At 37.6% G+C, this 27706-nt stretch overlaps 4 protein-coding genes across 4 annotated transcripts; 1 reads left to right on the plus strand and 3 right to left on the minus strand.

Annotated features, from left to right (window-relative positions):
* Positions 1–83: 83 nt before the first annotated feature.
* Positions 84–1883, minus strand: LOC102235058 (toll-like receptor 13). Its single transcript, XM_014471185.1, has 4 exons — positions 1873–1883; positions 1439–1788; positions 571–688; positions 84–306 (listed from the first exon to the last, which is right to left on the minus strand). Exons 1-4 carry the CDS (start codon positions 1881–1883, stop codon positions 84–86), a joined length of 702 nt encoding a protein of 233 aa, XP_014326671.1.
* Positions 1884–2394: 511 nt separating this feature from the next.
* Positions 2395–7857, plus strand: LOC111610643. Its single transcript, XM_023345393.1, has 2 exons — positions 2395–4690; positions 7549–7857. The coding sequence occupies exons 1-2, from the start codon at positions 2842–2844 to the stop codon at positions 7686–7688; spliced, it is 1989 nt and encodes a 662-aa protein (XP_023201161.1). The 5' UTR covers positions 2395–2841; the 3' UTR covers positions 7689–7857.
* Positions 7858–9617: 1760 nt separating this feature from the next.
* Positions 9618–15243, minus strand: LOC106699579 (toll-like receptor 13). The gene is made up of 4 exons (XM_014471184.2): positions 15212–15243; positions 11536–14052; positions 10738–10855; positions 9618–10467 (listed from the first exon to the last, which is right to left on the minus strand). The coding sequence occupies exons 2-4, from the start codon at positions 14015–14017 to the stop codon at positions 10242–10244; spliced, it is 2826 nt and encodes a 941-aa protein (XP_014326670.1). The 5' UTR covers positions 14018–14052; positions 15212–15243; the 3' UTR covers positions 9618–10241.
* A 5248-nt stretch (positions 15244–20491) lies between these two features.
* LOC102234792 (toll-like receptor 13) lies at positions 20492–26069 on the minus strand. Its single transcript, XM_014471183.2, has 4 exons — positions 25982–26069; positions 22770–25326; positions 21424–21541; positions 20492–21188 (listed from the first exon to the last, which is right to left on the minus strand). The coding sequence occupies exons 2-4, from the start codon at positions 25276–25278 to the stop codon at positions 20957–20959; spliced, it is 2859 nt and encodes a 952-aa protein (XP_014326669.1). The 5' UTR covers positions 25279–25326; positions 25982–26069; the 3' UTR covers positions 20492–20956.
* Positions 26070–27706: the final 1637 nt, after the last annotated feature.

A 27706-nucleotide genomic window follows, 5' to 3' on the forward strand; every position in this document is an offset into this window, starting at 1 on the left:
GATTTCCCTGTTCAGAAATCTTTAGTGGGAGCCTGTCAATGGGATTACACTCTTTCACTTCTCTCAGCATTGTGTTGGTCCAGTTAGGATTTTCCTGGGTTTTCAGGGGTATCGTTCTTTGTCTGCAGAGCTTTCCGGACGTTTTGCCAGAAAACTCCTGCATGTTTTTCAGCCTTAGACCAGCTTAAGTAGGTGCATTTCTTCAGCAGCTTTCTCATGCGGTGGTAAGGAGACAGATGCTGAGGAGGGATGTCCTTCAAAAACAACAGAATCAGCACGTCTTTCTTCTCATCAAACAGGCGGAAACTGCAAGAGGTCAGGTGAAAAAGGAATTAGATCTATGCAGAAATTCCTATTCAACTCACAAAATCCTCGCTTGTTGTCTGTCATAACAAAAAATGTAAATCTTGAACTAATGTTCTCATTTTTTAATCAGTGAGGTCAAATAAGGTTTTGCGTGTTTTACCATTAGTACCTCTGGGAGTTTCTGATTCTGCAATTGGTAGTTGGAAAGGTTGAAATTGTTTTATGAAGCATCCATATTCTTATTTTCTCATTAAATGGAGATACCTGGCCATCTGGATCTCTCTGGAGCACCATTCGCTCTGCAGGTAGCTGCGGCTGATCACACAGATGGTTTTCCTGCTGCCATAGATGGCATCAGTGATGTTCTCTATGATGGGTTTACCTGTGGATACCACATATGTGGTGCAACATATTTGGTGTATCAGCCATGTCTTTAAGAAACTTCACCAGGTAACATGACATTAAGAGAGCAGCAAAAGGTTTTGCTTTAATATTACAGGTACAATTAAACTATGAGCAGAGGTGGGCAGAGTACCCAAAAGTTGTACTCAAGTAGGAGTAGCACTTCTTCAGCATATTATTACTCAAGTAAAAGTAAAGAGTAGCCTTCCAAGAAATTACTGAAGTAAGAGTAAAAAAGTATTTGGTAAATTGTCTACTGAAGTACTGAGTGACTGATCAAATTATCAATCATTTAGTATTTCAGATTTACACCATCAGCTGGAAAAAAATATAAAGTTCTGTGGAAATTTTGATATTTTAAGGACCAAAATGACAATAATTCATATAGTTAGCAAAAAATAACCAAATCAGGCAAAGTACAATTTTTTCAAATCAGTTTCTTTCAATAAGAAACTTATGAAACTTTAACAAAAACTGCAGGTTTGTGTCTGTGTCTGGTGAATATAGAGGTAAAAATTTTTGTTTTTCATTCAGTGGGTAGAAAATCCAGAAATTTTAAATGATTGATAATTTGATCAGTTACTCAGTACTTGAGTAGATTTTTTTCCCAGTTAACTTTTTACTGTTACTTGAATAATTTCTTGGATGGCAACTTTTTACTTTAACTTGAGTAAAATATGTTGAAATATAGACAGACACAAAGAGTAACCGAGTAAAATCCATTCTTTACCTGGTTGGAAGTCTCTGTGATCCAGACAGAGTCTCCATCCTTGCTCTTCCTCCAGTACAGGAAGCATTTCGCGGTAAACCCAATCCTCATCTTGGGAGTTATAGGACACAAAGGCGTCAAACTGATGGGAGTCTGCCTTCTTCCCTTTCCTGCTGTTATAGAGAAATGCCAGGAAGAGGTGCAACATGTAGATGAGATGCCACTTCAGGAAGTGGTAGACGAAGGATGTGAGGGGAGTGAGAACAACCAAACTAGAGCTGGAAACGAAGAAGAAAAAGTTGCCTTCGTCCCAACAGGACTGGATATCAAAGTCTAGCAACAAGGTTCCCTGCTTGTGCACCGGCGTTACACTAAAATTAATGCGGTCATTCAAAAAGTGAATGTTATATTAAATAAAAGATGCATAAATGGCTCTGATACTCACAGTTTATGACCCGATGTTCATCTTTCATGTCAGGTTGATCTTGGATACGTTTCCTGTTTTATACCTGTGTGACGTCCGTCAGTTATTGTGTTTTGTCCTGAGGCGGAGCAGAAGGGGCGGGACCAGGATTTGCCAGGCCCAGCGCGTCCTCGGGATATAAGCAGCCTGCTTCAGCGCGTGGAGAAGAGAGGACAGGAGCTGAATCTGGCTTGGAGCTGAGCCGGCTTCTCCACCCAGCTTGATTCTACAGAGGGCTTATCCGTGGAGCAATGACACCGACCACACGGGGGGGAGGGGCACCCGCTTGTCGATGCTGGTCCTGTTTATTTGCTTGGATTGTACAATAAAGACTGTATTCTTTTATTGAGGGCCGTGCCTCTCTGGCTTTTTGTTGCGGCTCACGAGCCGGGTCGTAACAAAATGGGGGCTCGTCGTTAGTTGAACCTGGTTGCGTTTGGATAATTTGTTGTTTTTGGTTAAGATTTGGTTTCTGGATTTTTATTTATTTATTTTTTTTTTTGTGGTTGTTGGATGGCGTGGTTTGTTTTGTTTGTTTGTTTTCTCCGGGTGTGGCGTTTCGTTTATTTTTATTTTTTTCTTCCTCTGTAATCAGTGGGTGAGTGTTCATCGTGTACACCTGTTTGCAGCTTTGGTCCCCTGATAGGCGGTAGAGGTGTGGCTCCTTTGGGCTTCATCTGATCGTTGTCTTGGTAGTGTCGCTTCTAGGTGGTTAGTGTTAACTGTTTACAGTTATCTCGGGAGCACGTCCGTGGGATTCTAGGCAGGGAATCTGTATAGATTTCCTTTCTGGCCCGCTGGTTTAAGGTGCGTAACAACCCGCCGCCGAAAAGCGTGAAGACTAGGGATCAGCTGTTAGGTAAGTTTTTGTATATAGGTAAGAATAGTGGGGTTTCTCAGTCTGCCTTTTGGGTACACGACTTGGCACTTTTCCCTGGTTACTGTTTGCGTTTTGTTATAAATGATCATGACTTCTCTCTCTGAATTTTTTGATTCTCCCTCAGAGGAGTTTTTGGAAGGTTGCTCAAAAGAGCAATTATTCGAGATTGGAAAACATTACGGTGTGGAAATTGATGGCCGACGGTCTAAAGAGAATGTGAAGTCCATTTTGGTCGCAAATTTAGTTGAGAAGGACATTTTGCACAGCTCAGTTGGTCAGATTACAGCTAAACCCACTGTTTTACCTCCTGGTTTAACATTTGAGCAGCATAGGGAATTGCTGTTGTTACAGTTTGAACACGATAAGTTCAAAATGAAAGTACAACTGGAAGCAGAGCACACTAGGTTGGAGATCGAACGGACACGGTTAGATTTGGCTAAACAGAGTGTTGCGTCTGGAGTCTCTCGTTCTTCTTCCGTCGCTTCTGAGGCAGTTGATATGGAGTTTGATGTCATTGGGAATTTACGTTTATTGCCTAAATTTAATGAACTTGATCCAGATTCTTTTTTCGTCATTTTTGAGCGTGTGGCTGAGGCGCGCAGCTGGTCTGATTCTGCACGTGTGCTGTTGTTGCAGTGTGTGCTTGTGGGGCGTGCTCAAGAAGTTTTTTCTGCGTTGTCTGACTCTGATTGCCATGACTATGCTAAGGTGAAAGCTGCTGTTTTAAAAACTTATGAGTTGGTGCCTGAGGCATATAGGCAGAGGTTTCGGAGTTGCAGAAAAAACTCTGAGCAGAGTTACCTGGAATTTGCCAGAGATATTAAAATGCATTTTATGCGGTGGTGCGCGGCAGCAGAAGTTAAAACCTTTGAGCAGCTAGGTGAACTTGTTGTTTTGGAACAACTTAAAAACTCAGTTCCTGAGGTGGTTGCTACTTATATTTGTGAACAGAAAGCTCAGACGGCAGCTGCAGCCGCGGCGCTCGCGGATGATTACGTTTTGACCCATAAATCCCAGTTTCCGGCAGCAAGTGGTTTCAGGGGGGACATTGGGCGAAGCGATAGTTCTCGCCGTCCTGCTGGTTTGCGTAAGGTGGAAGTTAAACCTCCTGGTTCTTTTGACAGTAATGATCGTTGTAACTACTGCCATAAGCGTGGTCATTGGAAGGCGGATTGCCATCTATTTAAGTCTAGAACTCCAACATTTCAGTCTAGACCAGAGGGGGCGGGTTTAGCGGCACCTGTGTTTACAGGTGTAGAGAAACGAAAGGAATCGCCGCTCGTGGAGTCTGTGGAATCATATTTACCATTTATAAGAGATGGTTATGTATCATTGGAAAAAGGTGAAAAGAAAATACCTGTGAAAGTACTTAGAGACACTGGTGCGTTTAATTCTTTTATTCAGGCGGATGTATTGCCTCTCCCTGAGCACACAGAGACGGACAACTGTATTCCGGTGAGGGATATGGGTTTGAATATTTTGTTGGTTCCTCTCCACAGGGTGTTTTTGGAGTGCCAGCTTTTTTGTGGAGAGGCTTTGTTGGCGGTGCGACCTGCGTTACCTATTGACGGGGTCTCGGTCATTTTGGGTAATGATCTAGCGGGTTCCAGTATGTGGACAGATGAATCACCCACACCCGCAGTCGGCAGTGAGCCGGAGTCTCAAAACTTGGATCGACAAGAGGAGAATGAGCGTGAATTGTCGAACGTTTTCACTGCTTGTGCTGTGACTCGAGCTATGTCGCGCTCTCAAGTGAACGGTGACAAGGACGCACAAGAGGAAAATAAAGACTACAAGTCCTTTTTGCCTCTTGCTGATTTTCCATTTCCTGTCACTAGTACTGATTTGATAACTGACCAACGTGCAGATTCCTCATTAAAAGAATTATTTCAACAGGTTCGTCCGGAGGGGGCTGTGTCAGACCACGAAGGTGCGTATTTTCTTCGAAACTCTGTACTAATGAGAAGATGGGTGCCATATTTTGGTTCTGTGGAACATGCGGTGTTTCAAGTGGTAGTTCCCTCTAAATATCGTGAGGCACTGTTGAAAGTAGCACATGATGATTCTGGACATGCTGGTGTAAAAAAAACATATGACCGAGTCCTTAGACATTTTTTTTGGCCTCGTTTGAAGAGGGATATTTCCTCCTATGTTAGGACATGTCATGTCTGTCAGCTAACTGCAAAGCCTAACCAACCTTTGAAACCCACTCCTTTATTACCCATCCCTGTTGCAACAGAACCGTTTGAGCACCTAATCATTGATTGTGTGGGTCCCTTGCCAAGGTCGCGATCTGGGGCTTGCTATTTGTTAACTGTTATGTGCCAAAGTACTCGATATCCGGCGGCTTACCCGTTACGCACGATAACAGCAAAATCTGTGGTGCGTGCTCTTTCTCAGTTCATCTCTGTATTTGGCATTCCACAGACTATTCAGTCGGATCAAGGTACAAATTTCTCTTCACGTCTTTTTGGCCAGGTACTAAAACAGCTACGTGTTAAACACAACAGATCTACGGCTTACCATGCAGAAAGTCAAGGAGCGTTGGAGCGTTTTCATCAAACTTTAAAGTCATTGCTCCGTGCTTATTGTATAGAACTGGGGAAGGATTGGGAGGATGGGTTGCCATGGTTGATGTTGGCTGCTCGGGAGGTTACTCAGGAGAGCATAGGCTTTAGCCCAAATGAGTTGGTGTTTGGACACACCGTTAAGGGTCCCTTAGCAGCTGTGGCAGCGGAGTGGAAAGAACCAGAACCACCCCAAAATCTCATTGACTATGTGAACGGCTTTAGGCATAGACTGTATGCAGCGCGGAATTTGGCTAAAGAAAAATTGTCTGTTAGCCAACATAAAATGAAATCTTTGTTTGATCGTCGAGCAGTGGAACGCTCGTTTTTGCCCGGGGATCAGGTTTTGGCACTGTGTCCCATTATTTCATCTCCTTTTCAAGCGAAGTTTTCCGGCCCGTATACAGTGTTAAAGCGGCTCTCTGATCAGAACTACCTCATTGCAACGCCTGAGCGCAGAAAAACCACGCAGTTGTGCCACGTGAATTTGCTAAAACCATACTATGCGCGAGATCAGGTAAGAAAATCTCCCGAGGACATACACCCAGTTTGTGCGGTTAATGAGGTTTGTATGGCCACTTGTTCTAACGAGGAGACTGGTACCTTGGACAGCGCCATGACGCACGGGCGTCTTTCCAACTCGGAGTCGCTGCAGAAATTGGATGTGTTATTATCACATCTTTCTGAACATCATTCAAAACAGTTGAGTGAGCTGATTTATAGCTTCCCGGGTTTGTTTTCTGATACTCCTGGGCGTACAACTTGGTTGGAACATGATATTGATGTGGGTCAGGCGAGTCCCATAAAACAACATTTTTATCGGGTAAACATGGAGAAACGAAAATGTCTTGATGCAGAAGTGAAATATATGTTGGATAATGGGATAGCTGAGCCATCTTCGTCTAGTTGGGCATCTCCCTGCATTTTGGTTCCTAAACCGGATAATACCTTCCGTTTTTGTTCAGACTATAGAAAATTAAATGCTGTCACAAAGCCCGATTCATTTCCACTTCCTAGAATGGATGATTGTGTGGATCAAGTTGGTTCGGCTAAATTCGTTAGCAGGTTTGACTTGCTTAAAGGGTACTGGCAAGTTCCTCTGACAAAACGTGCGCAGGAGTTAGCTGCGTTTGTTACTCCTTCTGGGTTGTATTCATACACAGTTATGCCGTTTGGACTTCGGAATGCACCCGCTACTTTTCAACGATTAATGAATTATGTGGTGGGAGATATGCCAGGTTGCGCGGTGTATTTAGATGACGTAGTGATTTATTCTGATACTTGGGAACAACACATGGAGCGCATTCACGACTTGTTTACTCGCTTGTCGGTGGCAGGACTTACAATTAATCTTGCTAAGTGTGAGTTTGCGAAAGCAACCGTGACATACCTCGGCCATGTAGTTGGGCAGGGTCAAGTGCGCCCAGTCGCAGCCAAGGTGCAAGCAGTACAGAACTTTCCTGTTCCTGTTACAAAAAAGGATCTCATGCGTTTTCTTGGTCTGGTCAGTTATTATCGTTGTTTCTGTAAAAACTTTTCTTCGGTAGTAGCCCCGTTAACCAACTTGCTTTCTAAGGATGCCAAGTTTGACTGGTCTCCTTCTTGTCAGCATGCGTTTGAGCAGGTAAAGCAGCTTCTCTGTTGTGCTCCGGTTTTGGCTGCCCCACGCTTGAGTGTTCCTTTTCAGCTCCATGTGGATGCCAGTTATGTGGGTGCAGGTGCAGTTTTGACACAAATAGATGACCAGGGAAATTGCAAGCCAGTCAGTTATTTTTCAAAAAAATTTAACAAACATCAATTAAATTACTCTGTGATCGAAAAGGAGACACTTGCTTTAATCCTGGCTTTGCAGCACTTTGATGTTTACTTGGGGGGTGGTGCTCCTATTGTTGTATATACGGATCATAATCCGCTTACATTTTTGACGACGTTAAAATGTCCTAATCAACGTTTGGTTCGTTGGTTGCTCTTTTTGCAGTCTTTTTCTTTGGATATACGGTACATAAAAGGACGAGATAATGTAGTTGCTGATGCGCTTTCTCGTGCCCCTGTATTGTAAACGACAATGCATCTTAGATCTGGATGATTTTTATTTATTTATTTATTTATTTATTATTATTATTATTATTATTATTTTTTTTTTACTTGGGATTCCCTTGTGGGAACCCATGTTTTGTGGGTGGGGGTGTGACGTCCGTCAGTTATTGTGTTTTGTCCTGAGGCGGAGCAGAAGGGGCGGGACCAGGATTTGCCAGGCCCAGCGCGTCCTCGGGATATAAGCAGCCTGCTTCAGCGCGTGGAGAAGAGAGGACAGGAGCTGAATCTGGCTTGGAGCTGAGCCGGCTTCTCCACCCAGCTTGATTCTACAGAGGGCTTATCCGTGGAGCAATGACACCGACCACACGGGGGGGAGGGGCACCCGCTTGTCGATGCTGGTCCTGTTTATTTGCTTGGATTGTACAATAAAGACTGTATTCTTTTATTGAGGGCCGTGCCTCTCTGGCTTTTTGTTGCGGCTCACGAGCCGGGTCGTAACACCTGAAATTGACAATGACCATCACATTTGGTTAAAAGTGCTTTCCTTTATTTAATACCCACCAAATAACCCAAACAAAGCACTGCAGTGTATCTGGAACGTCAGCGAGGGAAGAGCTGTGATCAATGCGTTCATCTGACTGGTAAAATCAGGAACCACTTTGAAGATTAAAGAGTATTATTCATTGTTTTTTCTGTCCTGCCGGCGTTTGCCTGTCATTTATTTCTTCATATTAGAAGGAGAAGCAACATGTTAGAGCTTCAGATGGAGTTTCACCAATATTTTAACACAAAGAAAAAAATAATTCAGTATCTGTTAAAAAACTTGTAAAAGATGCTTTGCATCAACCTTATGACATCAGAATAACACAATAAATGTTATATTTGGTTAAATATTTTCAGCTAAATTACCACAGTTTGTGTTAAATTCCACACATTTAGAGTGCTAACAGTTTAACACAACTGATGTATTAAAATTATTTAACAATGACTGTGTAAGAAACAGTTATTGTGTTAAATAATTTTTAACACAATAACTCTTGAATTATTAGTAAAGAAAATGTGTTGTTATGTATGCACATTAATGTGGTTTTTGACACAATTTGTGTTGATATTAACACATCTGTTTAAAGAGTGAACCCAGGTTCTGTTCAGTACCCGTCCTGGATGTCAAACTCGAGGCCTGGGGCCAAATCTGGCCCAACGCAGCATCTTATGTGGCCCCAACAGTTCTGTGCCTTAATATTAGAGAAGTTTTTATCTTCTTACTGCCAAATCCTCCAGTTTTTGTGATTCCACAAACATGAAAATTTACATAAATCCACAGATATTTACATTTTTCTTTCGCACTGATGGATTACTGTCAGTTCACTGCATTTTCTATGAAAAATTTGGAAAATGTCTGGTTTGACTGATGCTAGCTCCTACCTGCAGGTGGCAGTACTTCATACCGCTTCTCCATGAGTGTAAATATTGCAAAGTTTAACCACAAATTAGCTAAATAAATAAACCTTTTATTAGTTGTGACAAGTGTGACAGTCTGGGCTTCTTCCATGACTTTAAATTTCTAAAGTTTGGAAAATGTTTATCTCCTTACACTGTAAATAAAACAGAAGGGTCACATTTTGTTTCACACATATTGTTGTGTAACAGAGTTAATTTTCTCTTCTTTTCTCAGCGATCAGGATTTCTCTTAGACATCTGTCAGGACTGTCAGAAAAGTGTTTTGAATTTAAAACATTAAAATGCAAATCCTGTGAACTTCATTGTTTTCCCTGCGGTTTTCTGTTTATTGTATTTGTTCCTCTTCACATGAATGAGGTAAAAATTCAAACTTCCTACCTATCGGGTTTGTATAAAAAGTAATAAAGATGAAATGCACATATTTACCCATCTTAGTCCAAAATAAACTTTACACAAAAGGAGACATCTGGAGCTTTGAAAATGGGTGATTTGTTGTCTTACAACGTTTTGGGGACAAACCTCCCTATTTTGAAATCCCACATCAGATAATATATAAAAAGCTATAAAACAATTAAAAATATCTGATTGTGGCCTTTAAAATGAAAGTAACAGGCGGACAGTAGAAATAATTCACATTCTCTATTTAATTTCCCTGAAAATGTCGAGTGAACTGTTCACATATTTACATTGCAGTAAATAAACCAGACACTAGAGGGCGCTGTTGAACCTTCAGGAACAAGTAAGAAAAGACAAATTAATATTTTTTATGCATTATAATTTTATTTAAATTTAACAGCATTCCTTTCAAAATGAATTTTGTTTAATAAAAATGACTTTTTACAGAAGCGTACTTTATTGTCTGTGGTTTATGTGAATTACTTCATAAATATCCGTGACCCAAATCATTTATTAAAATGTACTAAAGGCTGTTTATCTAGTAGCAGACAATAATCTGTCTACCTTTATTTCTACCGTACACAATCAAAATTACCTTTATTGAAAAACACATCATTTCTGAAACTTAATGTAAGTAAAACATTAACATACTGACAAAGCTCTTAAAGGTATTGTGATAAAGAAAAAGGATTCTTATAATTAACTGATAGATCCGGGTGAAAATAGTTTTGAATAACTACAAATTTAATATTTTACGAGTGTGCAGTGACATTAAACTAAGTATTCTGTGTTAAATTAATGATAGTCTGAAGATTCTTTATCAGAAAGACAAAGTAGATTTAAGTAAAACTTGCCATTTCCCAGTTGGAGTTTAGATTAAATCAGAAAGTTTTTTTTACTTGAATATTAATTTTAACTTGTGGCTTTTTCATACAAAGCCTCCCCAAGCAAAGTGACTTTCCTCTTTTCTTGATTTTATGCTGCAAACTTTCACAATAAGCTTCCATTTTGCTGCTTCTTTCAGTGTCCTGCCGGTACCGGTTCAGCGACAGCGCCCCCTGCCTGCAGAGCTCTCTGGACGTTCTGCCAGAAAACTCCCGGATGTTGTGCAGCCTGAGGCCAGCTCAGGTAGGTGCGTTTCTTCACCAGCTTCCTCATGCGGTAAAATGGAGACAGGTGATGAGCAGGAATCTCCTCCAGAAAGAGCAGAATCAGAACATCCTTCTTCTCATCAAACAGGCGAAAGCTGCAAGAAATCAGACAAAAAAAAACCCCGAAGACAATTAAGTTATTCACTCAACGGAGAACTTGATTCAGCTTTTATGCTTTCTTATAATGTAAGACCTGCAAACAAAATACATGCTACAGATATTTTAAAGTTCACCTCGTTCTTTTTGTAAACAAAAACTTTGCTCAGAAGTTATAACATGGCAACCGTTCCAGAAATATGACCCAAAATGCAATGCTTATTTTTTTTCTCTACCTGTCTGAATAATATCTAGACACTTATCCTCACCTGGCCATTTGAAACTCGTTTGAGCACCACTCGCTCTGCAGGTAGCTGCGGCTGATCACACAGATGGTTTTCCTGCTGCCGTAAATGGCGTCAGTGATGTTCTCTATGATGGGTTTACCTGCGGACACGAAACTGCAGTAAACCAGCCTTCCTTTGAAGAGACACGCGCCTAAAAAGGGCTGTTTGTTTAAGTAGTGATTTAAATATTAATTTAAATGTTTTCAAGCTACCCAACTGTAAGAAACATGTCAGTTTTATTTTAAATTAAAGCATTTTTTAAATGAAAATTTACTTATTTGTTAAAACTGTCATTGTGTGGTGAGAGTATAACATGAGACAGATAACAAATGTTTTTTGTTTTCGTATAGTGGAGTACAATGGGCTTTAAAAAGAGTTATCTTTACATAGAATGAACACATACTACATTTTCTGACAGCATATTAGCTTGTGCATACATCATACAATACTATCTATATATTTTTATTATTATTTTAATTTTTTTATTGTTGTGTGCTATGCTGGGGCAAACAAATTTCCCCCTTTTGAGGATCAATAAATTATTTTCTTGTCTGAACTTATTTTATGTTAGCAGTGCATATACATGGGTGATTGACAGCACTGAGACCCTCCTCCTGGCTCTGATTGGTTGTTCTGACCAAGCTTTGTATTTGAGTAGTTAGCACAGATTTTTTTCAGATTATTTATCTTATGTTACAGTATCATACATACTCCAGGTTTAAATCTTCTGCATTACATCTCGGAGGTTTGTAACACAAACTGAAGAAGAGCTGATTTTACCTGGTTGGAAGTCTCTGTGGTGCAGACAGAGTCTCCATCCTTGCTGTCCCTCCAACACTGGAAGCATCTCTCTGTAAACCCAGCCCTCATCACAGACGTTATAGGACACAAAGGCGTCAAACTGATGACCATCGTTCTTCTTCTTCCTTTTGCTGTCGTAGAGAAAGGCCAGGAAGAGGTAGAATGCATAGACTAGATGCTGCCGTAGGAAGTGGTAAATCAAGGATGTAAAGAGAACTAGAACTACTAAACAAGTGGTGGAAATGAAGCAGAGAAAGCTGGCGTCGTTAAAGCAGGGCTGTGTGTGGAAATCTAGTAGCAAGGTTCCTTCTTTGCTGACAGGAAAGGAACATTCATATCGATGAGCATCTACTATCTGTGTCTGCTTGTTGGTCTTCACCCACTGGATGAAACCTGCATTTGAGCATTCACAGGTGAACAGGTTGTAGCTCAGGTCTAAGTAGGTTAGAGACGGGAGAGCTTCCCAAACAGCCTCATTGATCATAATAATTTTATTGCCTGTCAGTTTCAGATATTTGAGTGCAGAAAGGTTGGCCTGCAGCAAAAAGTCCATAGATCTCAGCATCGAGTTGGTAAGATCGAGTCTCTGCAGGTTTGGGATTGGTCGAAACAGTTCAGGTTTCAGATCGGACATGTTAGTGTTTGTTAATGTCAGGCTGCTGAGATGGGGGTTGAACTGAAATGTATCTACATCTGGAGCTTCCTCAAACACATCCACAGCTTCGAAAGCTTCCAGATGTCCCATAGCTTGAAGCATTTCCTTTAGGTTCTTAAGATGAAAGGTGAGGTCTGTGCAGCCGATCACTGTGAGAGATTTTAACAATTTTAAATCGCTTAAGCCACCATGTTTGTTTTGATAAAGATTTTTAAAAGTAAAGCCTTTTCCAAAGTAAACGATAAGATTTTCCAAGCGCTGCAATCCTTGAAGTTCAGGTTTGTACCCATTTGGAAATGAGACATTTAGGTCCACCAGGTTCCTCAATTCAGGAAATGTTTCATTTTCCATCAACATTATATCATCACTTGCCATCTTTAAATGTTTTAGGGACTGTAAACCCCCCAAAGTATTTGAAGATAATATATCTATATCGTTTTCACTCATGTCCAAGAACTCAAGCTTATGCAGAGCGACTTTAAATGTGTCTCCAAATGCTCTCAGCTTATTGTAACCCAGATCTAAATGCTTTAGATCAGTAAGATGCTCTAAAACGCATCTCTCCAGACTTGGAATCTGGTTTGTGTTCAGATTAAGCTCCACGAGACGGGTTGTGTTCTCAAAATCCTCACAGTCCAACTTTGAGATAAAATTGTTATCCAAGTGCAAGATCTTAAGGAAGGCGAGGCTCCTAATGTCGTTTGAAACTCTAGTGAGCTTGTTGTCACTCATATTTAGGACCTGCAGCATCTTCATTGATTGTATTGAGCCATTCGTCAGTTCATTTAAATTAGTTTCCTGGAGGTAAAGCTCTGCGAGCTGAGAGCAAGGTGCAAGTTTCAAAGTCTTGTTGTTCATATTGTTGTAGAAGAAATCCAGCCTCCTCAGTGATTGAATTTTGCAGACAGCAGATAACAGTCCTCTCTTTATCCAACTGACCAACATATTTACTTTCAAATGTCTCAGTGAGATGAGATTCTGCATGACGTTTTGCACTCCTTTAAAGGAAAGTGCATTCTCATCAACATAAAACTGCGTTATGTTCTCTAGTAACGTTTTGTCTATGTCCCATTTTAGTTTGGTTACTGGTAAACATGTTGAAAGTTCTACCACCTGAAGGTAAGGGAAGATAGGTGTTGTGATGCTGAACTTTCTCAGGGAGCCACCAGAAATAAACAGCTGCTGTAAACTTGAGGATTTGTTCAGCAGGAAGTTTTTGCTCTCAAAGGACGACAGTTTGTTACATCTAAGGCTGAGCGTCTGTATCTGTGGTAGCTGAAAGATGGGCTGAATGTCGGCTGTGTTTTTTAACGTATTATAATCCAAGTTCAAAACTTTTAAGCTTATCAGGAACCTAAAGGCGGCGCCATGAATGAAACAAATACCACTATGGCTTAAATCAAGCGTGGTGAGATTAGACAGACCCTGGAACATGTTTGCAGTCAGGGCGAAGAGGTGGTTGTTTCTCATCATAAGTGTTTCCAATGAAACCAAATCATTGAAACATCCATCATCCACAGAAGTGATGCCACTTTTTCTCAGCCCCAAGTATCTCAGCCTAGACATGCCACAGAAATCATCTTTAATTGTCTGAATGTTGTTGCCCCTGAGCTCAATAGAAACAGCCTCTTTGGGAATGTCATCAGGGATGGAAACAAGGTCCCTGTTTGCACAGTCCACAGAAACACCAGCGGACGGGTTGTCCTCATAAAGTATTGAACATTTTTTCAGTGAATAAGTCAGACATGGATTAATATGAAGAAAGAGACAGAAAAGTCTCAGGATGAAATTTGAAAGCAAAGCCATGCTTGTTCAGTTGATGAGTTTGTTATGGAGATCATCTGTGAAGCACAATAAGCAATACATTGGTTCTCTTTCACAGTGCACTAAGTAAAGCGAACCAAAGTAATTGAAAAATCTGCTCCCCTCCTTGCCTGTGGTGGCGCTGCTCCACAAGACACTGAAGGAAACAACATGTAAACCTGTGTAGAAGACACTGAACGCAACTTCCTCTTTTACAAAATTTAAACAACAACAGAATAGCGTCAGATTTTAGAGGTTGTAGGATTTATATTTTATCTTTGGTAAAAGACCAACAGTCATTTCTCCCTCTATGTTTGACTTGGTTGTATTTACCCATAATGCCCTGCGCTACAGTGTTTTTCCTGCTTTTGGAGCGGTCTCAGACCCACTTGTGTCCATATGCCTTTGAGATTTAGATTTTTAGGCGGGCCAGAGTTTGTTTGTTTTTTGTCCGCATCAAAGTTTGATTGCGCAATCTAATAAACTAGACTTTCTCTTTTTTTCCTTTTTTAAAAGCCATTTTATCACATTTTTATAATGTATTTATTTATTAATGCCAACAAAATGGTAAAAAAACAAAACAAAAATAATAATCCTGACAATACAAACGATATGATTTTTTTCAAAAGACATCATTAATTGGATTTTATCATGAGAACCATTTGTCAAAATGAAATTTATCATGATAAATTTGCCTAAGAACTGGACTTTATAGGCAAAGAACTAAACTTTAATAGAAGCGGATTAAACAGGGCTGATGTGAAAGACTGGAATTAACCTAGAGAAATTTTATTTAACTTTAAATTTAGAAATGTGAATATGTTTTCCTGTTTTTTAACATCGTGAAGCTTGTATAGTATAATCATTTACAGAAGTTAGCAAAGCCTGGAGGTTAAAAAAATGTTTATCAAATTTTATGGGCAATTTTATGACTTTAATAGGCATGTTTAAACATTTTGTGACACATATGTCCAAAATAAATATCTGATGATCTCATTGTCGAAGAGTTTTCCTACTAACAGTAAATATCTTTCATTGTTCAGAGTACACAATGATACAATGATCCTGCACATATCTAAACGGCAAACTTGAATTTCATTAAAAGATAAATGTTTTATTTTCATGAAAACATTTAAAGTTAAACTTTTTTCATATTTATCAGTTAGTCAGAGATTAATAAATGTAATTGATACTCACTGATTGTCCTCAGATGTTCATGTTCAATCTCTAGACCTAAAATAGAGAAATGAGGACTGAAAGGGCTGTTCAATATCTCACTTGAGACTTCCTTAAATTAAAAAAGAAAACACAGGCATGTGATACATTTTGACTTCATTAAAATGCTTTAAACACTGAATGTGTCCAAATAGCATCAAGCCATGTTGTTATATTTAATTTAAATGATTTGTCATTAAGAATTAAATATAGATTTAAATATAGATGATTTTACGAATAATGCAGATTTCTTTTAAAATTCTAATATTTGGAAGGATTTATCATGCTGTACATTATTAGATGTCAAACTACAGATATTTAAAATGTCTTCAGGATAAGTTGAGGTGAGGTTGTTAATTTCCTTTAGTGGTAACATGCACAAAACAATCCCCATCTGGATTTTGACCTTTTCCTTATTGTGTGTCAATTTAGTTCCTTCTTTCAGATGCACTGTTGTCCTTTCACAAAAAAAGTTTACTGAAGTGAAAGAGGGGTGTGGCAATATAACAGAATAAAAATAGAGTAAAAAGTGTGGCCAGAGGAGGTAAACCTGTGGTACTGCTGTGAGGAAGTAATATAATCAAGCACAAAAATTGGACAAAAGATATGTTGGAAGCTTTTAATCATTAAAACACAATTTCTGTGTTTTTAATTGCATGGATTTAATTATTCACACATTAAATTAAATAATAAATCCAAGTCAATTTATTAAGTTGGTATGTTAAAGAAATGTAAATAAAGTAAGTTTGACACACTTAATTCAATTACATTAACTTTTTTTTTTTAACGTTGGCACTCCATCTCTTTTTCATGGTGGGGAAGTGTGCTAGGAGTGAGAAAGACCAGGGATTGGCAGAGTACTCCAAAATTGTACCCAAGTAAGAGCGGCACTACTTCAACATATTTTTTACTCAAGTAAAAGTAAAAAGTTGCCATCCAAAGAAATTCACGAGTAAAAGTAAAATATTTGGTAAAAAGTCTACTCAAGAACTGAGTATCTGATCAAATTGTCAATCATTTACTATTTTAAAATTACATACTCTAGATAAGGAGCAAAAATATAAAGTTAAGTGGAATTTTTTTGTATTTAAAGACGTAAATGACAATAATTCATATAAGTAACAAAAAATAACGCAAAAGAAAAATTTTCCAAATCAATTTCTTTCAAAAACAAAAAAGACTTTTGAAACTTGTGCAAAAACTGCAGGTATCTCTGGATCTGGTGAATATTTGGTTAAAATATGTTTCAGTGGGAAGGGAATCCAGCTATATTGATGTAGAGGGTGTGTGGATCTGCCGTTTTCCTCATCAAGCGAAAGCATTTTGCTGTGAGGTGCACAATGTTGGAGGCATCGCGTGACTCAAACACCTTGATCTCATCCTAAAAAGATGACATGAACTTCTTAGTTCTTCTGTCCATTGTAGTAGCTGATATAGTGTGAAAATCCGGTAGAAATGATGCACTAATTCAGTCAGAAATACACGGCAGAGAATCAGTCGAAGTGGAAGACGCCATGTTTACATAGAAACAACTTGGGAGGCTTTGTTTGTGAGACTTGTGGCCACTTGGGATTTTGTAGGTCGGTTGTGGGCGGAGCTTGGTAAAGTCCATTGTGTGGAAAGCTACAGATTCATCCAAATGAAAGCACTATTTTCAGGTAATATGTTTAAAGATAAAGAACAGGCATATAGAAATAGATTGTGTTTTAAAAGGTAATTATAAGGAGAATAGAAATTTATTTTAAACATATAAACATAATATTTTATTTATGTATAACAGAAATGTGAATTGAAATATATTTTTGAATACAAATTTGAAATTAAAGACACAATGAAGCAAGGCGGCATCAACCTAGAACATGCTGCTTCCCGTTTCATCATTTCTCCTGGACCTGTTTGGCATGGATCAAATTTATTCTGGGGGAACAAAAACCTCATGCAAACTTTGAAACATGGAGACGACAGTATTAGTTTTTATTTTGTGGATCATCTTTGCTGCTGCAGGACCTAGCTAGCTCACCATCATAGAATCCACGATGTTTATCAAAAGGTTATTGAGGAACATGTCGGATAAAAAAAAATCTAAAGAAGAACTGGATGGTGCAACATGATAATGGAATTTATCTAACCACCAAAATAAAGACCTGGTTCCGGTTCTCAGTTACAGAACTCAGCGAGCACTAGAGAAATACATGAAAAAGAGAGTGGTTTTATAAAAAGAAAAGGAATGAGGCTAATGGAGCATAAAGCATGAGCATTTCAGGAACACCAGTGAAGCGAAACTAAATCTTTTAAAAAAAGAAAAGAAAAAAAGGCAAGGTACAGTCAACTTAACTAAAATCATAGACCATAACAAAAAAATTAGTAATAAAATTTTATGATAAGTTAAAGCCTCTACTTCAAAGCGACTGATAAAAAGTAAAGAATCGATGAATGTAAAATAAGTGACTAAATCAATACCTAAAGAACCAAAAGAGTGAAGTAAAAAAAGAATGAACAAAAAACATATTTAAAACGTTACTACATATTGTTTACTATTTTAGTTTATTTTATCTTCTCACAATAAATGAAGTAACTGTAGCCTGATAATTTAATATTTTTCTTGGGTCTGTAGGCCAATATTTCATTTTCAGTATTTTCAATTTACTTTTTAGCAGCAGATTCAGATTATTTGTTTTTAATTTTCTCTTCCAAACCAGTAAAAAGAAACCAGTCCATTTTGCTGTTGCTGTTTTTACTGTTTCCAAACATGTATAAAACTGTGATGCTAAGACTCACTTGTACCACCAACAATGATTTAAAAGTGGTGTTACTTACTTTATTATAATGTGTAATTAATAATTACTTGAGCTTAATTGTTTGCCTTAAAATTAAGCTAATAAAATGGCAACTGGTAAAGCACTTTTAAATCTGTCAAGTGCAAAATGTTTAAATTGAAACAATGAGTAAAAAGAGTAAAACGTGACATTTGACAGATATAAACTTCATGTTTGGTTCTGCTTTCTCTGCTCCACTCAGCTGTGTCACCCAGCTGTGGCAGGAAGCAAACAAGAGGAACAATAAGGCCCCTGTTCCTAAAACGGTGAGAACCAGTGCATCATTCTTAAGGGAAATAACTGGTGTTTTTCCATTTATGCATATTTGGAGAACAGAAAATAGCTATTTAACGAGAGAGTAATAATAACAGATATCACTGTTTTCATTATATTCATAACATAGTTATAATCTTGAAGACCTTCAGTACTAGACCTTTCCATTCAGCAACCTGTTTTGCATAAATGAAGCACCATTTATGCAAATATAAATTATTTATGCTTTGCATTTACAAAACATAAACATGCATGTTTTGTGAGAGCATTTATTTATTTTTCTCAAGATTATTTATTGTGACTCAACATTAAGATTAATCAACACTTTTTCTGACCTCATTTTTATTCTTGGTACTGTGAGCTGCTGAAAATGGACAATGAGTTAAAACATTTTTTAAAGTTACTTTTAGTTCACAATTATTTACATTTTGTTGTGAATGTATTATTCGTATATACTTTATACTGCTTTGTTTATGTGATATTTGTGTTTTATGTTTTTAATGTTCTTTAAAATTTCAGTTAACATTTAAGTACCGTATTTTCCGCACTATTAGGCGCACCACATTATAAGGCGCACCTTCAATGAATTCCAAAGCAGTAGTCGAGTCATAGATATCAGCTCATGAAGTCAACCCCTTTGGACAAACTATGTTTTTTGAGACCAGTGCATGTCCGGTTTAGGCTCATGATATGGGCTTTTGTCAATGGTCTTTAAATAGTGCTTGTTGTCATCTTAAAGGAAAGCATGAAATGAGAAGTAGGCAGGTTGTGTTAAAAAATGTCTCGCTAGCTTAACTGACTTCCAGCAATCCTCTAGAGAACCAATAGTCCTTCAAATGCCAACATTAAAGCTTTATGTTTTTGGTTGTACACCAATGTGTTAGCTTTTTAAACCTATAAGAAAAAATTCAATTTTTAGATGAGGGAGCCAGAATATGTTGAGATCTCTGTGAAGAGTCCTTATGTCACTCACTTGTAAACAACTTGAAAAGTTGCTAGAAATGCAAAACTGGAAGAATAGAGGATCCTTGAATTCATCAGGACTGCGCCACTTGAAATATATAAGTGCTGCTGCTTGAGAATAAAAAAAAGATCTTCAGCTCTGTGTGAAAGTTTCCACAGTCACTCCACAGACAACACTCGAGTGAGCAGGGAAAGGCTGATTTCAGATGCAGAAAAAGGCCGCACATTCTCTTTGTAGCACTCTCTCTTTAACATCAAAACATGGAAATTCACTTTCAATTTTTACATTTTTTATAGTTGGTTTAAGCTTTTAAATAACTGAAAAGAAACTAGATAAAATAATTTCACAATTAGGTGGTAATTGATTTAATTTTTGTTTTTCCCAATTTTCAGTTATAAATGATAACTGCGTGTGCAGAAGAAGAACTTTGACATCACATAGCAGTGTTTATAAAAGCCATAATGGATGGCGCCGTTTATTCATCAATGGGAGCCAATGAGCCAGAAAGGCTACATACGCAACTTACATCCAACTTCTTCACAGCAGTCTGAACAGCCCGATTCAGATCTTTTCACCCAAAAAATCAGATCTGTGCCACTTCCACATGTATAACTAATTTGCATACGATGGTTTTCAAAGTGTCTGCAGTCTGAACGGTCATTTTAGTCGACTTTTATGTCATTAACGTGAGACATCGTCATAATTCTGTAACAGAAAAAGCCAGATGCGATAAAACTGGACAAAAACAGTGACTAAAAGTTATGAACTCATGAGAGAAGTCTTATTGGGGAAATGCATCATCTCACAATCCCTCCACTCTGTGCTTTGACTACGCAGCTAAACAGACTTCTCTACAGAGGTTCCAGTCAATGCTCCACAAAAAGCCATTTCTATTATTTATGCTTTCTTTGTACCATCTTCTTTCATCTTGTGAGGATACTGCTGAATAAACTTTAAAATTGATCCATAAACAGTGAAGTCTATATTCCTGTTCCGCATCTGCAGGTTGTACAGAAGTCTCACTGCGGTCGGGTTTAATTTGTAGTATGAATGATCACACAGGAAAAAAAAAAAATTAAGTAATAAATCAGAATTGAGCATCAAAACCTGCTGTGCACTAAAAAAAACACAAAATCCTACCAAGTATTTTTGGTCTAGTTTCTGGTGCAAATAAATTATTACAAATAAAATAAGACAAAACTAACTTATAAATAACTTTTCAGCAAGATATATGAGCTGGTTTTAAGTCGATAAATTCTTAATATTGTTGAAAAAGTACTAGTTCCAGCAGATTATTTCACTTATAACATGGCAAAAATGTCTTGTTACAAGTAAAATGAGCTGCCAATAGAACTTGTACTTTTTCTGCACTCTTGACTTAAAACAAGCTGCTGTACCTTGCTGAAAAGTTAGTTGTAAGTTAATTTAATTTCAAGTGTACTAAGATATTTTCACTAATTAGACCAAAGTTACTTGGTAAGGATTCGTGTTAAGACTGCAGTGAAACATTCAGATATACTGTAGGTCACATGTGGGAAAACAAAGCAGATTTGGGTCACTTTTCCCTGCTATTTGAATGTAGCCCATGTTGTAATTTTGTGCATCAATGGATGAGTATTGTAAAACAAGTTTTGCATCTACAAAGGTAATGTTTTTACAATTCTGTGACTTTTCTCAGCGTCCTGTTGGTCCCGTCAGCATGTCTGAGTTTTCAGGAGCGTCTCCTGCCTGCAGAGCTCTCTGGACGTTCTGCCAGAAAACTCCTGGATGCTGTGCAGACCAGCTCAGGTAGGTGCGCTTCTTCAGCATCTTCCTCATACGGTAATATGGAGAAAGATGATGAGCGGAGATCTCCTCCAAAAACAGCAGAATCAGCACATCCTTCTTCTCGTCAAACAGACGAAAGCTGCAAAATAATAATAATTTAAAAAACTAAGCTAAGAGTAGTCAAAAGCAAATAAAAACTTTAAAAAAATGTTAACAGCATCAAACCATCATATTTGGTTGAGAATGAGTTTGATCCAAGAAACTAGTCAGATGAAAGAGCATAGTGACTATTTCAGCATCATTGATGAAGGATCAATAAAAGGTTTTCCATTAAAAAAAAAAAAAATCAACATAATAAAAAAGTTCAGCCCCACCTGGCCATCTGGATCTCTCTGGAGCACCACTCGCTCTGCAGGTAGCTGCGGCTGATCACACAGATGGTTTTCCTGCTTCCATAGATGGCATCAGTGATGTTCTCTATGATGGGCTTACCTGTGAATACGATAGGTGTGTTTTATCAGTATCTTATTCTACAAACTTGAAAAGGGTGAACATGAACTCCAACACATAATTAATCCCAAAGTGTTTTATTCACTGAAGAATTTTCCATGTTTATAGACTGAACTCCCATTAGAGTTGCCTTGAGACCAGTTGTAATTGTCTCTGTTCTGTTATCTTATTTTGATATGTGTGCTTTTATTTTGACATGATAAAACCAGGAATAGTTTTTGTTTTGCTCCGCAGAGGAAGAATACAAACACTTGCTACTAATCCAGTTGTTTTTATGCTGGTATTCCTTGCTTTATAGTAAAGCTATTTGCATGCTACTCTCAAGACACTTTTGTCTAAACAACATGGGTATTGAAGATTTTGTTATCTTCAGTACTATATAATTCTAGAATTCTATATACTAAGATATTTTATCTTAGTATAAAATATACTAAGATAATAATACGCCATAATACTTTGGTGAATTATGGCCATTGTAGATAGTAGAAAAAGGAATAAATTCTTGCCAGAAAACACCTTGGAAATCTTTGAGTTTCAAAAGTCAAAAATGTTTGACTTTTGAAATTTTGCAATTTACATTTTTCTAGAAAATTTTGGAGATTAATCTCAACATCTCTAGATTCTTTTAGCTCATTTTCAACTTTAAAAATTCAGAAATTTCCCAAGATTTTCTAGACAACTTCTGAGATTAATCTAAAAATTTCTAGATTTTTCTAGCAAATTTTCAACTTTTGAAATTCAGAAATTTTAAAGTTTTTTTTTAAAGAAAATTTTTTAGATTAATCTCAACACTTCTAGATTCTTCTACCACATTTTCAACCTTAGAAATTCAGAAATTTCCCAAAATTTTCTAGGAAACTTCTGAGATTAATCATGAAATTTCTATGTTCTTCTAGCACATTTTTGGCTTTTGAAATTCAGAAATTTCAGAGTTTAAAAAAATTTTTTTTTAGAAAATTTCTGAAATTAATTAAAAAATTTCAGATTTTTTTATTTTTTTTGTGGAAATTTACTAGTCTTTTTTTTTCTCTACCTTCAATAGCCCTAATACCCTGTTGTGATTTTCTTTACTAATGTACCAGCCTGTGTTTATTTTGTGCACTTTAGTTCTACGGTGTTAATAAATATCAGTAAATGGAACTGGAGTCTTCCATCCAACCAGTTTCTCATACTATTGAGCATTCTTGTCATAAGACCATCCAGCGTTTACCTGGTTGGAAGTCTCTGTGGTGCAGACAGAGTTTCCAGCCCTGTTTCTCCTCCAACATCGGAAGCATCTCTCTGTAAACCCAGCCCTCATCATGGACATTATAGGACACAAAGGCGTCAAACTGATAATCTTCTCCCTCTTTCCTTTTCCTGCTGTCGTAGAGAAAGGCTCGGAAGAGGTGGAAGGTGTAGCCTAGTTGCCACCTCAGGAAGTTATAGACAAAAGATGTAATTAGAGTTAGAACAACCAGACAAGAGCTGGAAACGAAGCAGAAGAAGCTGGAATCGTCCCAACAGGACAGGGTGTCGTAGTCAAACAGCAAGCTTCCTCGTTTGTCCGCAGGAAAGAAGCAGATATACTGATGGGTGTTTGCCACTTGTGTTTGCTTTTGATACTTTGCCCATAGGATAAAACCTGCGTTTGAACAGTCGCAGGTGAACGGGTTCTTGCTCAGGTCCAGGTACGTTAGGAAGGGGAGAGAGTGGAAGACTGTTTCGTTAATAACACTGATTTCATTCTCAGCCAGTTTCAGATATCTGAGAGCAGAAAGATTTGCCTGCACCATAAAATCCAAAGCCTTGATCTTACAGTTAGAGAGATCAAGAGCCTGCAGGTTTGGGATTTTTTGAAAGAGATTTGGATCCAAATTGGACAAATCAGTCTTTAGAAATGTCACACTCTTGAGTTGTGGGTTGAACTGAAAAATGTCTGCAAATGGAGCATTTACATAGACATTTTCAGCTGTAAAATCCTCCAGATGTTTCATAGACTGGAGCAATGAAATGGGTACATTCAGAGGAAAATCTTGGTGATTGTGTGTGCAGATGACAGCGATGCTTTTCAAAGACTTTAGCACAGTCTTTGAAAAAGTGCCGTAATTCATTAACTCATCAGTTCTTAACAAGGGGACCCTCTCTAGGTAGATTGTTAAATTTTCTAAGCGCTTTAATCCTCTGAAATCTGGTTCATACCTGTGTGTAAGTGACACAGTAAGGGCTTGGACATTGTTTATTCCTTTAAATGTTGCAAGTTTCACTCTTTCAATAGACCTTGATGCCACATTTAAATGTTTTATAGATTGTAAACCTTGAAAAACACCCGTTTCTAAGTCCGTCACTTTGTTGTCACTTATATTCAAGACCTCAAGCCTATGAAGGGTTAATTTAAATACATTTTCAAGTTTTCGCAGGTTATTTTTGCTCAGATTTAAAATCTTCAGGTTTATCAGGTTTCCAAACACGCACCTTTTCAGCTTGGTAATGTAGTTATTCTGCAGGTAAAGCTCTGTAAGGTGGGTGGTATTTACAAAATTGTTACAGCTCAGTTTGGTGATTTGATTAAGTTCGATATTTAGGATTCTAAGCGTGGGAAGGTTCCTTATGTCATACGGCACTTCTGACAGCTGATTGGCTCTCACACTCAGCGTTTGTAGAATCGTCATCGACTTTATTGAACCTTTTGATAGTTCTTTTATGTGTGTTTCTCCGAGGTCAAGCTCTGTGAGCTGGGAGCAAAGTGCAAGCTTTAACGTCAAATTATTCAGATAGTTGTAAAATAAATCCAGTTTCCTCAACGTTGGTATTATGCAAACTGTAGATAGAAGCTCCTTCTTAATGAATCTGTCCATGTTATTTAGTCTCAGGTGATTCAGTGAGTCAAGACTTCGCAGGACTTTTTGAAAACTTTTGAAGGAAAGACAAGGTTGACTGGTGTATAAATGTGTTATGTTCCTGAGTAAAGTTTTGTCAGGTATGTCCCAGTTCAGGAAGGTACAATTTCTAGACACAGCAAGATCTAATTTTGTGAGATTTGGAAATATTGGTGTTGAGATGCTGAAAGTTTTCATGTTAGGTGAGGAAATAATTAGCTCTTCTAGATTTGAGGTAAAATTGTGAAGCAAGTGTTTGGTCTCGAAGGAGGAGAACAGATTGTGTGTAAGGTTAACCATCTGTATTTGCGGTAGCTGGAAGATCTGTTGAATGTCACTAACTTGTTGGATCTTATTGCGACCTAAATCCAGATTTTGTAGGTTTGTTAAGTCTTTGAAAGCGAAGGGCTGAATGAAGTGAATGTTGTTGTTACTCAGGTCGAGCACAGTAAGGTTGGACAGACCCTGAAATATGTTATTAGTCAGGGTGGTGAGGGTATTCTGGGTTAATTTAAGTGTTTTTAGAGTAACTAAATCCTTAAAAGAACCATCGTCCACATCAGAAATTTGATTGTCTCCCAGATCCAGAATTTTCAGCTTTGACAAATTGCAAAAATCATCTATGTTAATCTTCTTCAGCTGGTTGCTGTTGAGTTTTACGACGGCAGAATCTTTGGGAATGTCATTAGGAATAACCACAAGTTCCCTGGATGCACAGTCCAAAAAAACATCATCACAGGGAATCTTCTGATAGAGAATAGTGCAACTTTTCAGCAAAAAAGCCAACAAAGGGTTAATATAAAGCAGAAGAAAAAGAAGGTGCAGAATCGGATGTGAATGGAAACTTCCTGCAGCAGTCATGCTTTTATGGTGATTGTGAGCCTGTTATTGCTTTTCATAAGTGGTATTCTGCAAAAGAAATAGATACACACACCAACAATAGTTAGTCAGGGTTTTTACATGGTTTAAAAAGTATTAGGAAAATCTATTTGAGGGATTCTTTTTGAGTTTAATTAATCTGATGTCTCTGAAAAAAATAAACACATAAAACATTCATATTGAGGAAGGGGACAAATTTAGTCATGGTTGTCTAATATGGTGGATCACAACATATTTCGTCACTCTATAACCTACAAATTTATTATTTACTTAAATGGATAAATCAACTACAGAGAGAAAATTGGTACAAAACCAACAGTGAGGAAAATTTTGAAAAAAAGGACACTAATAGATGGAAAGCAATCACAAAACTAGAAATGCAATGTTTTAGAAAAGGATTCCCATATACAACTGGTCACACACAGACAGGCTCACCCCCTCTTTACATTTCTCTGTCAAGAGTTTTTGGTAGAGAGCAACTTCTCCTACAAGTTAGAAACTTGTTTTCCTTCTTTGCTTAAAAAACAAGCATGTGTAGTTCATGATCTGACATTATTTTGCATATACAGTATATATACTGTAGATATATATCAATATATATATCTATATATACATACACACATATATCCCATATTGATGCGTAAACAAAAGAATGTATCGTTTGTTAAATATTAATTTCTCATACTTGCCGTCTATGATGAGCAGTTCTTGGTTCGCCTTTTGGGTCTGAACAGTGAACTGTGTTTCAGTTCCCTTTTTAAACCCCAAGAGAGACAAACTGTTAGGTTCATATTCACAGCTTTAAATACTCAGAGGACAAAAGGAAGCACCGTAGTTACACTACAACTTCCAGTAATTCAAAACCCCACTGACTGATGTACTGCCTGGAAATGGAGACCATTTTTATTCGATAAAATTACAAATATTCATTTTAGCTCTTTGGCTCTTTAAATAATTAGCATTTTTACTGTGCATGTTATATTAAACGTGATAATAACAGTAATCTGAAATCGGAGCTAGTAAATAATTGGAAAGGCAAATTTAAGCATCTTGAAAATGGGTGGAGTTTAAATATAATAAACATGCACAAAGGCACTCTTGTTTAATTATAGCTATCGGTCCAGGGTGATAATTATGACTTCCTGACAGCATCATCATCTTAGAAACAAAACTTGTGACAAGTCAATGCAATTTTATTTGTAGGGTGCGATTTGTAAAGTACTTTAAAAAGCAAAAGAAAAAAAGAAAAATACATATAAAAAGGTAACATTTAAGCATTCTATTTAAAGAAACTATAAAGGATCAATTTAAAACAAATTATTAAGAGATATTTGAAATATATTCAACATCTGTGGAAAGTTGTGGTTAACGGTAATGTTTTCATTCTGCCCAATAGATTTTTAGCTTTTCAGTTTTTGCATTTCTCAGGTTTTCAGGGAGTTTGTCGCAAAACTAAGAAGCATAAAACAAAATGCTGCCTCCTCTTTCACTACTGGTATTAATACATTTGTACTACTGACAAGAAATGATGTGAAGTTTTGATAGGAGACTTTACAAAAAATGGTGCAAAAAATCAAAAGGAGGAAGAAACAAAGAAAGCTTCAAACTCTGTAATTTATGACTGGTGGATTTGTACATATTAAAGAAAATTGTCCCAAGAATGGAGCCTTGAGGAACCTCTTACATTCCTCTGCTTGTTGCATTGTAATTTCTGGGCGTGAAACCTTCTGCAGCTACACTCTAAGTCTGAATATATTATTAAGTTTCTTATCCGAGGTTTAACAGATGGGGAAGTAAAAGGGTCAAAACTGACTTGGAGATGTTAAAAGCATTTATATTTATAACAAGAAATTATATATAAAGTTGTGATTTAGGTTCAGCAAACACGGTGTGAAAGTAGACATGGAGGAAGTTCTGTTTTTGGAATGTTGAATACAATTTGTTCTAATGTTCAAAACAGCTTCAGCAGCGGTACATAATGTTAACTCTTTTAAAACTAAACATCCGAAGAGGTCAATAGGTTAACTGACATCCACTCACGGGCGACCTAACATGAAATTGCCCTCTCAATATGTACAACCTGAAATGAAAACATTAGTGTCTTAACTCATTGTTCCTCCTAATGCGAAGGGTGGTGCTGTTTTGTAAATGTGTCAGGCCACAATAAAATCATGCATAACTCAGGGCATTTTGAGTAACTTACAGATTCTGAAGGTATGGATTCTGAGCTTTCAAATGATAGTGTGGAATCTGGGAATTTCTGGAAAACCAAGAGTCAAAGTTAGAGAACAAAAAACAGCTTTATTGCGCCTTCAAGCGGAGAGAGCACTGATCAGTAGCACTGTCAGAGGAACTTTGATTACATCACACAGAATGTCAGACTTTATTCACATCGTTCCATAGGTGGAGC

This window comes from Xiphophorus maculatus, chromosome 13, assembly GCF_002775205.1.
Source record: "Xiphophorus maculatus strain JP 163 A chromosome 13, X_maculatus-5.0-male, whole genome shotgun sequence".
NCBI lineage: Eukaryota > Metazoa > Chordata > Actinopteri > Cyprinodontiformes > Poeciliidae > Xiphophorus > Xiphophorus maculatus.

Bases quoted from the DNA above. Each gene is read 5' to 3' on its own strand.
- LOC102234792 (XM_014471183.2), bottom strand. From the start codon at position 25,278: ATGACTGCTGCAGGAAGTTTCCATTCACATCCGATTCTGCACCTTCTT. The intron at 21,542-22,769 runs GTAAACGCTGGA...TCGTATTCACAG, and splicing joins CCACAGAGACTTCCAACCAG to GTAAGCCCATCATAGAGAAC. The intron at 21,189-21,423 runs GTGGGGCTGAAC...ATTATTTTGCAG, and splicing joins AGAGAGATCCAGATGGCCAG to CTTTCGTCTGTTTGACGAGA.
- LOC111610643 (XM_023345393.1), top strand. From the start codon at position 2,842: ATGATCATGACTTCTCTCTCTGAATTTTTTGATTCTCCCTCAGAGGAG. The intron at 4,691-7,548 runs GTGCGTATTTTC...TTTTGTCCTGAG, and splicing joins GGCTGTGTCAGACCACGAAG to GCGGAGCAGAAGGGGCGGGA.
- LOC106699579 (XM_014471184.2), bottom strand. From the start codon at position 14,017: ATGGCTTTGCTTTCAAATTTCATCCTGAGACTTTTCTGTCTCTTTCTT. The intron at 10,856-11,535 runs GTAAAATCAGCT...TCGTGTCCGCAG, and splicing joins CCACAGAGACTTCCAACCAG to GTAAACCCATCATAGAGAAC. The intron at 10,468-10,737 runs GTGAGGATAAGT...GATTTCTTGCAG, and splicing joins AACGAGTTTCAAATGGCCAG to CTTTCGCCTGTTTGATGAGA.
- LOC102235058 (XM_014471185.1), bottom strand. The intron at 689-1,438 runs GTAAAGAATGGA...TGGTATCCACAG, and splicing joins TCACAGAGACTTCCAACCAG to GTAAACCCATCATAGAGAAC. The intron at 307-570 runs GTATCTCCATTT...GACCTCTTGCAG, and splicing joins AGAGAGATCCAGATGGCCAG to TTTCCGCCTGTTTGATGAGA.